Source organism: Stylophora pistillata, chromosome 12 (genome assembly GCF_964205215.1).
Source record: "Stylophora pistillata chromosome 12, jaStyPist1.2, whole genome shotgun sequence".
In the NCBI taxonomy this organism is placed as follows: Eukaryota; Metazoa; Cnidaria; class Anthozoa; order Scleractinia; family Pocilloporidae; genus Stylophora; species Stylophora pistillata.
The window spans coordinates 4,289,036-4,300,000 of NC_142530.1; the positions used below are offsets into that span (position 1 = coordinate 4,289,036).

General features: G+C 40.0%; 2 protein-coding genes across 2 annotated transcripts in view; one reads left to right on the top strand and one right to left on the bottom strand.

Moving 5' to 3' along the window:
• Positions 1 to 1,879: 1,879 nt before the first annotated feature.
• Positions 1,880 to 2,883, top strand: LOC111325964 (trace amine-associated receptor 365-like). Its single transcript, XM_022929882.2, has one exon. It carries the CDS (start codon positions 1,880 to 1,882, stop codon positions 2,807 to 2,809), a length of 930 nt encoding a protein of 309 aa, XP_022785617.1. The 3' UTR covers positions 2,810 to 2,883.
• Positions 2,884 to 10,086: 7,203 nt separating this feature from the next.
• The window catches only part of LOC111325945 (general transcription and DNA repair factor IIH helicase/translocase subunit XPB-like), a 25,702-nt gene continuing 24,823 nt past the window's right edge, over positions 10,087 to 10,965 (bottom strand). Inside the window, exon 39 of the mRNA XM_022929866.2 lies at positions 10,087 to 10,251. Coding sequence (XP_022785601.2) covers positions 10,117 to 10,251 — 135 coding nt within the window. The 3' untranslated portion in view covers positions 10,087 to 10,116. The remainder of the gene's footprint in view (positions 10,252 to 10,965) is intronic.

The window sequence follows — 10,965 nt, forward strand, 5'->3', positions numbered from 1 at the left end:
TAGCATTCTTTGCGGCGTCACTCAACCCTAGTCGTTTCTATTTTGTACTTACTAGCGCCGGAGAGATGGGAACCACCACAGTTGGCACGCCGCGAAGAGGATTTGCCAAGGTTTTTAAGTTGGACTTACAAGAAATCTTTTACGTTGGCCTCGGCCTGAACCTAGAGTAATGTAAAAATTTTGCTGTTACGAAACGCTGTCGATATATATTTCAACTGTTCTAACAACTAACTAGTTTTAATTTTAAACAACAACATTTCGACTTGTGACTCTTACCTGATTGCTTTTCGTATGCTTAAACTGGCCAATTCGAATACTTTGCAGTAGAATACGAGTGAAATAAACGCACAGTCACAAGTGACATCAATCGATCGACGATAGGCCAACATTTCAGTCGACGTGACTATAAACCCTCATTGATCAATAGCTGGCCATGTCCGATATATTAAAATTCTAACATGGCTCCGAGGCTCGGGGGAATACTAACAAAAGTACTAAATCATTCATTCATCAACCTCGATGTGATTTCATTTGTTTTATCCCCCCAGCCTCGGAGCCAAGTTTGAGTTTTGATGCATCGAAAATGTTCTAACAGTCCCAGAGTCTCTCAACCTCCCACTCCCTGGAGCGAGGGAACGAGGTTGTTGGTAGGCCAGGCTAGGAATGCTTAGTTCAGCTAGGAATTTCCATTCAGCTTTTTGTCTATAATAAGCAATGGAAGACAGGAAACCACAAAAGAGATAGAGATAAAAAAATTGGGGCGAAAATGAATAACGACGGAGAAAATGTACACGGATTATCATGACTTGTTTTGAAGCTGTAGCTGCTTCATCGAGTACTTGTTTAACACTTTTCTTGCACCTTTGGTTGAACGATGGAATTTGGAGCGTGGAGACAAGAGAAAAAAACAGGAACTTCTTCAGCAGGTACTTACTGATGACGACTTGCGTCACAGTCCGAATAACTATTTTTCAAAGAGGACTAAAATGTTGAGGTTTCTTCGCGATTTCTGCACTTCCAGTCTTGACTATGCACATTAACGCGAGACAAATGTAATTTCATAGTCCCATGGCAAAGTAATTGTCAAATAATTTGGATATATCAACAAAGTTGAAATGGTAAATTGGCCACCGTAACGATTACAAAAGCTGACGTTTTGAGCGTTAGCCCTTCGTCGGAACGAATAGAGGAATTGTGGGTTGTGTGTGCTTTTAAAGGCAAAAAATGGAGCTACGTTATTGGTGGGAACATGGCAACGAGAAAAACACGAAAAATTAGTGGAATGAAAAGCGTTCGTTGATCCCTGTGGGATTTAGACTGCCGGTTTGAAATTTTCCAATTTTCCATTTTCTGCCTTTAAAAGCACACACAACCCACAATTCCTCTATTCGCTCCGACGAAGGGCTAACGCTCGAAACGTCAGCTTTTGTAATCGTTACGGTGGCCAATTTACCATTTCAACTTTGTTGATATATCCAAATTATTTCGTTACTCCCACCGACGCAGCCCCAAATAGTTTTTTTTCGAAACTATCAGCCTTTACTTAATTGTCAAATAAATTGATTTCATTTCTAATGATAATCTTAGTTTGAGAACCAAACAAATTATGTACTTAGCGCTGAAGCAAGACCTTGCACTTTAATGTAGTTAAGTAAATGTGAACTGAAAGCAACTGTAGAGTCATATTCGTGGTACACTTGAATTACTTCCTATATCCGTCTTCCAATTTTCCCCGCCTTTTCTTCCATAAGTTTAATGCATGAGAAAACGTTAAGTGGAAACATTTGCCGATGATCCAAGCAGTAGATCAAGGTCCGAAAAACAACTGAGAGTCAGTGAGTTATGCAAGAGAGTCACTTCATAAGGCCTTCAGCTCAACATGGCCAACTTCTTCGAAGCTAATTTAACAAACGTTAAAAAAACGAACCCAGGCGACAAAGCAAAAGTCCCTTTGGGGCTTACTTACATCATCACTACCCTAATTATAAACAGCATTGCCTGTCCCTTGATAGTTGTGCTAAACGTGCTCGTGATAAAAGCTGTGAAAACAAGACGACAACTCCGAACCAACTGCAACATTTTGCTGGCCTGTCTAGCGGTGACTGACGCGGTAACTGGTCTGATTGTGCAGCCACTGTATATTTTAAGGAGACTTCTCCAGTTCATAAACGACGGTGAGAGCGAAAAGTGGGTTGCAACAGCCCACAGAACTTTCCACATCGCAGTCTTAACAGCTTCGTTGCTTCATCTCATGTTGGTTACTTTTGAAAGGCTTGTTGCGATCAAATTTACCATGCACTACTCAAGCGTTATTACTGGAAAAACCTTAAAGATAACAGTGGGTGTGTTTTGGGTTTTTTCTTTAATTCAGGGGGTTATTTCGCGGTTGAAGTATGAATTAATTAAACATTTGGTCGGGACTCCTCTTTTAGTTTCATGTATCCTTTTCGTTACGTCAACTTACGTGGTTTTGTATCGTGAAGCCCTTCGCCACCGAAAGAAGATAAAAACTCATCAACTTCCCCAAGAAGAAGTGGAAAGAGTCACCAGAGAGAACAAGGCGCTTAAGACAACTGTGTTTGTAATTGGTGCCATTGTTGTTTGCCTTTTGCCAGCTGTTGTGTCTTCCTTCCTACACATCTTTGGTGTGGTTCAGGGTAAGGCATACGCAAGTTTGACTTCATGGATTCGAACATTCACCATGTTGAACTCTCTTGTAAATCCGCTGATTTACTGCTGGCGACAAAAGGAAATGAGGAAATCAATATTTTGTTCAAGTTACCGGGTTGTGGATCCGGCCAACCAATGAAAGTGAGCAGGAAAAACGCGCTTATAAGCCCTTTTATTACATCGCTCGCAGCGCGCGCCCGTGGGCAAGATGAAGCGAATTCTGTGTTCTGACTGGCTACCCGAGCGTGTAAGACGGGCCCATCTTGCCCGCTTGGAATTGCCCACATTGATCCCGCGCATGAACAAAAGTTGAGTTAGAACTACTTTCGTAATTCTTGGACAATTTCGGCGACGGAAACTCAAAAAGAAAACAGAAACGACTCTCATGAGTTTGTTGTGCTACAAACACAGTTGGCTTTCTTTCCTGGCTCTCGAAGTAAACAAGTCATTCTTAATTCTTAGTAAAGCGAAATCTTTTTGCAATATAATAAATCCTTTATTAACCGAGCTCGTTCGGTCAAGATGACTGGATATTAGCCTCGTTCTTTTTTCGCATTTTTATGGACCTTGACCTCGTCTCGGTCCATAAAAATGCAAAAAAAAAAAAAAGAACTCCACCATCTTGTCTTCACGCTCAGTTAATAACGCATATATATTGAACTGGAATCTGACTGTTGGTAACGATTGGCGCGTTCAGTCATATAAAAACAGGGGAGATTTATTTACCTCAATTTGTGACTAAAGAACTGGTTACTGATTCTATTCTCTCAACTCCTGGCGTTTGCATTCGATAAACTCCTGCGCAAGCGCTCTGACGGAGGGCTATTAAAAACACCTGAAACATCAGTTTTAGAAACTCTTTATGGGGGTCAATTTACTTCATCAACTCAGTTGATAAAACAACAAGATTATTTTACATACCCCCCCCCCCCACTCCCCCCTCCCGCTATGTACAAGGGCACAACCAGCATTTGGCGGTTCACCAAGCTGTTTTTTTTATCTATTATTAGGTTATCATAAATCATCACTAAGAGTGGGGTCTAAAGCACCCCTGACTTCCCCTCTCCACCTGACAACGCCCTTGCATCATATAAGCGAGATACTGCGGTTCATTTCGGTACCCACTCTCTCTTCCCGAGCGTCTGCGTCACGAGCAGTCCGCACCTAAGGGGAAATATGATTCTAGTTTCATGCTACACTGTCACGCAACCATCCTCCCTGACCCTCTTCTGTGACGATACCGCGCCACAGTAGGTGAGCGCCCTCTAACACACACAAGAAAATCACCAGGCATAAACAAACCCGAGAAAACACGCCACAACCAAACGTAGGCCTACAAATATTTATAAAGACAATGACAGTAACTAACAATCACGATAATACAATAAGTTAACTTATTTATCTTAATTAATTTACAGGAATATAATAATTTAAAATTGGAGTACGCTAAATCTATTTACAAGAGTATTATTAAATAAAAAAAGTTTTTACTAGTTCAGTTCAGTTCACCTTGCGTCCGTGTTCTTGACTTGTCCTCAACTCTCCCACGCTCCACCAACAGATTACGTACTGACAAACCGAATTTCCGTTTCACAAACAAACCTCCCGTTTCCAACTTTGCATACTTCCCTCTTCGCTCGGACAACTTCTCGTAATTTCACCATCGTTCAGACTTTTCTTCTTAATTCAGTTATCCTCACTTCTTCGTCAGCTTACCGTCTGACAGCTTCTCTGTGCACAAACGTTCCCCGGAAAATGGATTATTTGTCGTGAAATAGATTTCTGAATGACTTTTTAGAGATCATAATGTGCTCTGATCTTAAACGAGTCTCTGTTCCTTTCAATTGCCCAACGCCCTTCGCTCAAAACTAATAAAACCTCTCCTAGAAAAAAGCACCCAAAAGTCTTAAATACATTTAAGGGACGCAAGGTGCAAGGTGCAAGGTGCAAGGTGCAAGGTGCAAGGTGCAAGGTGCAAGGTGCAAGGTGCAAGGTGCAAGGTGCAAGGTGCAAGGTGCAAGGTGCAAGGTGACAGATAAAGGTTAATTACAAAAATAATGGGTTTCGCAAGTAAAGACTACAGATTATGTAATAGGTACACTACAATACAACACAATACATTGATCCCATGAGAGTAAAAAAATTAATTACCTACACTTAAATAAATTCTTTGTTAACTACCATGCTTTCATGACACCTACCCACCCAAAAAATCAACTTGTCATTCTAGTGGTTACGATACATTGTCACCTGTCGCACACACCTCCCAACATTTGTGAGACTGTTCATTTAGTGCCAGTACCGGGGAATAGATATTGTCTTTTTTTATTGATAAACTCTTGCTCCATAACTTTTTTATGGCCTTGAGTAGGTACGTCAAGTTTTTAACGTTCATTTTTAACTCGTACCACCTTATGGTTTACACTTGAATATGACTTAATATGTGTTTAAGACTGTCAGTAACAGACCCACGACCTGAATTAAAAAAGGGGGGAAGTTTTGAAGAAACTGTGGTGCAGCATTGGTTGTTGGTATATAAAACTAATTATTATCAACTGAATTGATAATGGTGGCCACTGGTGATCAGTGGTGGTCACATGGTGGTCACTGCTGATCACCATGCTAAACCGTGCGTTCCAACTCTTGTCTACATGGAAGTTTTTTCAAGAGGAATGTGAACGCCTTAAAGAGATCTTATCCTGACGACCTTGTGCAGTCAACCATTCGCAGATTCGTTCAATCAAAAGTGTCTGAGGATTCACATACACGAATGGCTGATAAAAGAGAAGCCCCAGTCAGAATCGTGTTTTTACGGCTTTTATCACGAGCACGTTAAGCACAACTGTCAAGGGACAAGCTACGCTGTTTACAATTATGATAGTGATGATGTCACCAGGCTCCAAAGGGATTTTTGCTTCGTCGCCTGCAGTGCTGTTCATTTTTTTTCAAGTTTTTTTATTTAGCTTCGAAGAAGTTGGTCATGTTGAGTTGGTGACCTCATGTACATCAAGTGACTCCCCTGCATAATTCACTGACTTTCAGTTGTTTTTCGAACCTTGGTCTACCGCTTGGATCATCGGCAAATGTTTCCACTTCACTTTTTCTCATGCATTAAACTTACGGAAGAAAAGGCGGAGGAAATGGGAAGACGGATATAGGAAGTGGTTCAAGTGACCCTCGAATATGACTTTACAGTCGCTTTCAGTTCACATGTTAAACGATGAAAATAGAACTATATTTAATCTGAAATATTTTAAGGTTTTCCTTATATTGATGTTAGGAAAAGGAATGAAAATATTATATTATATTACTTTAAGCCATTTAATGCAAAAATTGTAATAAGCAGATTGATTATTTCTTATTTCTTTTAGCTGTCTCATCTAAGTACAATTTCTTCAGCCTTTTTCTTATTATGGTTGTGAATTTGGAAGCAGGTGTTCAGTTTCTACGATGATTAGAACATGTCGTAATATTTCGTGGTAAACTATGTTTTTTTTTTAATTATGTCAATTTGCTATTCAAGGAAGAGAGTAAATCTCCCTGGTAAAAGTTAACCTCGTTCATGAATTCCTGGAAATTCCTACTTCTTTTACTTTTGATCATTCTCAGACTCGTTTATTTGGATCAAATTCTATGTCTAATTCACGATCAAGGAATATTTCTTAAATTTTCATTAAAAACCTTCAACACCTCTTTCTTTACGGAGACCCTAGGTGTAAACAGCTTATGCCTTTTCATATTCCAAACTGAGTTTTAAATTGGGTGGTATGCTGTAGGATCAATAGCATATCTGGGGGAAGTACTCGCGAACGCCCCTTCTCCGAATTTTCTGTTTATTCTGTTGTTATGTAACAGTCTTCAAAGGCTATTTTCTCTTAAGATACCTTTTCAAGTATGATTCCAATTCTGCAAGTAGGTTAATTAGAATTTTTATGTTAATATTGTTTCTGTTCTGGCCAGTCTCAACCGTAAAAGTATGAAATTCAAGGTAGAAAATGATTTTGTAACTGCGTAACAACTCGAAGGCGCAAACTTGGTATGCAGGAACTGTTGTACGTAACTTTAACACGAAGGCGCGCTATACGAGGAAGTCTTCCCTGGGAAGACGTAAGCTCATTTGTTACTCACCGTTGACGTGTGCGGGTCAAATTCAAATGCTGGTAGACGAACAAAAGGAGCTAATGAGATATCTATTGTTTACTTCCACCAGCATGGTGGCATGAGGTAACGTGCGAACCACCTACTTCGATCTCAAACTTACGGTCAGATAGAAAGACAGTTTCCATTGGAGAAAGGAAATAAAAATCTCAAAAATTCTTGTATTGTGATGAAGACATAAAAAAATTTTGAGGAATGCGCCCGCTGTTCACTGCTTTGGAGTAGCTGTAGCTCAAGCTTACTTGACTCTAAGAGTTCTACATCATACGACGGTTGATTGACAAATGGTCCAGTGGGACCTAAGGCTCTTTTTATAGTGCGCCTTCGTGTTTAACGTGATTCACTGGCCGAGCCTCGGATAGTACGACGACGATGCATGAAGATTGACAGCCTTATAGTGTCACCCAGAGTGTCACCTTTAGCGTCACCTCTATAAGCTGGTGCACAGTCTCAACCGTAAAAGTATGAAATTTAAGGTAGAAAATGATTTTGTAACTGCGTAAACAACTCAAAGGCGCATACTTGGTATGCAGGAACTGTTGCACGTAACTTAACGTGATTCACTGGCCGAGCCTCGGATAGTACGATGACGATGCATGAAGATTGACATAGCCTAGTAGTGTCACCTTTTAGCGTCACCTCTATAAGCTGGTGCACAGCATTTTCAATCAGAATAGATTTTAAGTGCATTGTATCGAGTAGAGTTGAGAGCTGAGCTGGTCCCAAAAGGAAGAAAATTGTAGTTCAAGCCAAGAAATAATGGAACATCAATCGAGTGTTAGAAAAAGCGTCTAACTCACATTAACTCAACTACAATTAAGTGCAAGGTCTTTCTTCGGTACTAAGTACATACTTTGCTTTGTTTCTTAAGCTAAGATTATCATTATAAAAAAATTCAATTTATATGACAAATATTTTGCCATGGGGCTATGAAACTACATTCGTCTTGCGGTAATGTGCATAACTCTCGCCTTCATTCAGATCACTTAAACTAGAATGGAAGTGCGGTAATCGCGATGAAACCTTAATTTTTTATTCTCCTTTGAAACCACCATCGGTACATGTCTGCTGAAGAAGTTCCTGATTTTAACTCTTGTCTCCAACATCCAAATTCTCCTGTTCAACCAAAGTTGGAAGAAAAGTACTAGAGTATTACACGAGTACTTAATAAAGTAGCTACAGCGGGGTTTGTTTATCTTGAAAACAAGTCATGGAATTTTGTGTAAACCTTCTCCGTTGTTATTCATCTTCGCCCCAATTATTTTTAATCTCTATCTCTTTGGTGGTTTCCTGTCTTCCATTGCTTATTGTGGACAAAAAAGCTGAATGATCATTCCTAGCCTGGCCTATCAATGAAAAAATGGCATTGAAATTAATCCATGAGGGTTTAGAACCACGTCGACTAAATTGTTAGCCTACCGTCAATCAATTGATAGTCGCCAGTGACTGTGTTGAGATACAATGAAATATATGAAGTTCATATATTTTGAACTGCGGTATTAGATACATATGATGCACGATCCTCGCAGTAGATAGTGCTATTTAAGCAATAGCGAAAATCAGACCTGAAAAAAATCAGGCTTGCACGGGATTCGAACCACTGACCTCTGCGATACTACTGCAGCGCTCTACCAATTGAGCTAACAAGCCAACTGGGAGCAGGCCGTTGAGTTGACTCGTAATAAACCCGTGAAAGTGATAAATGAGATACAATAAAGTATATGAAGTTCATATATTTTGTACTGCGGTATTAGATACATTTGTATCTAATACCGCAGGTAGAGCGCTGCAGTAGTATCGCAGAGGTCAGTGGTTCGAATCCCGTGCAGGCCTGATTTTCGCTATTGCTTAAATAGCACTATCTACTGCGAGGATCGTGCATCATAAGTGACTGTGTTATTATTTCATTCGCATCATCAATGCAAATCATACGAATTGGTTAATTTAAGCACACGAAAATTAACTAGGTAGAGTCACAAGTCGAAATATTGCTGTCGGAAATCAATCTAGTTGTTGGAACAGTTGAAATAATTACTGACTGAGTTTCGTTACAGCAAAAGCTATGCTTTACGCTGAGTTCAGGCCGAGTCCAATAGATTCCATTTAAGTCCAACTTAAAAGCCTTGTCAAATCCCGTTGTCCTCTTCGTGCCGTGCCACCTAGACTCATTCCCGTCTCTCCAGCGCCTGCAGATACTAAGTAGAAACGACTAGGGGTGGAGTTACGTCGCAAAGCATGCTACAAATAATGAAAAAACTGAGAACAACGAGAGAGATTAAATGTAATGGGAGTCAAATCAAAGTTGATAACACCGTTTCCAGCCGCCATCTTAGTATCTTGAGCACGATAAAGTCACTTGACTGAAGTCACTTGACTGGTATGTCAAATAGTCACAACTCGCTGCCACTTTACATCTTTAGCTTGTATGTTTTTTTGTACCCACTTCAGGTCATTAGATAAAACTCAAGAGAATTTCTTCTGATTCACCTACATATGTACGCATAATTTACAAACAATGAAGCTGGAAATACCCTTAAAACCTGAGATGGGTAGACAAAACATACGAGTTCAAGACATCTGTTGACTTTTCAAGTTTGCCGATTACCTTCATCCGTTTTCTCCACTTTCAACGGCGCACTTCGTTTCAAAGATGTTGTCTTTAGCAACACCACACTTGACAATCACGCGATACCCTATTTTAACAAGACCTTTATTACGGACGATTTCGTAAATCTCAACAACTTGCAAAAATCGATCCACTTCTATCCATTAAAAGGATATGTTTTTCAGTCCTGAAACCTTTTTCATTACGGTCAACATATTCCCCTGTTTCCGACAAGAAATGCTACTTATCAGACTAAAAGCAGTCGCTGCTTTTCGGCAAAGTCCGTCGCGCGAGTAGAGGAAAAAAAATTAAAATCAAAACAAAACAAATTGGATCAAGCACGTTGCGCGGAACTCGAGCGCTTCACTCCCACCGTTCTGCTCGGCACGCAAACATCGCGTTTTTTTTTTCTTTTTAACTGATTTATTGTCACTCGCGCGACGGACTACGTCGATGGGCAGCGACTGCTCGTGGTCTAGCTAGTCGTTTGCAATGGGACTTCACATTTATCATTCTTAGCCATCTTCGTTCCTTATCGACCCATTATTGTCTCTTTTCCATATTTTAGTCTCACAGAACTAAGACTTAAAAGTCGCAAGAAAAAGCTGGACTCAAAATGTCGTTGCATAGCCCTTCAAAAGCTTCTCAAAAGATTAAAGAGAAAGAACTCAATTCATTTCAATTCATTTTCTGAAACGTTTAAACAGAGGATGTCTTGACTTGGATTGTTTGGAACCACTTCTGTATTCCAGGTACATCATATCGTCCGCTCCAGACATAGAAGCCATTGAGCCTTGGCGCCGAGATACCAGTGAATTCTAGAGAAAAAAAATAACCCATGTAAGTAAAGCTACAAAACTATTTCTATAGAAAAACCTATAGGGTTGGAATTAATTCAATACAATGGAAACCAGAGCTAATCAGTAAAACTCGAGTATAAATGAAAACATTTTGCATATATTAACAAAGTTGAAGTGGTAAATTGGCCACCGTTACGACTACAAAAGCTGACGTTTCGAGCGTTAGCCCTTCGTCAGCTTTTATAATCGTAACGGTGGCCAATTTACCATTTCAACTTTGTTGATATATTCAAATTATTTCGTTACCCCCCACCGACGCAGCCCCAAACAGTTTCTTTAGAAACTATCAGCCTTCATAAATGAAAAAAACCGACGAAAAGACCAAAGCACATGGTTTTGTTTACTGGATGGACTAACTCCCCTATACTACTGTTTAGAACAAGTGTGCATGTGATAGAAAAATGCATGTAAACCTAATAGAGAGCTTCAGTCAAAGCTTGGAGGGGGCTGGAACCTCTTATCTCAGAAATCTAGGGTGTCAATTCTAAAAAGTTTTGCATAAAACGAGAGTCCCCTAAGGAGCCCTCTTAAAATTAACGTAACCTCCCCTCCCCTGTCTGGTGGGTACGTTATTTTGACCTTCCCTTTCGACTCATTCTTGTGTAATATGGACCGTACTTTCAGATCTCTCATACCCTACCCTTTACGGTGGCTTTTTAGAGACAACCTACT

What these genes read in the sequence shown, in the direction of transcription:
- LOC111325964 (XM_022929882.2), top strand. Translation starts at nt 1,880, where the DNA reads ATGGCCAACTTCTTCGAAGCTAATTTAACAAACGTTAAAAAAACGAAC.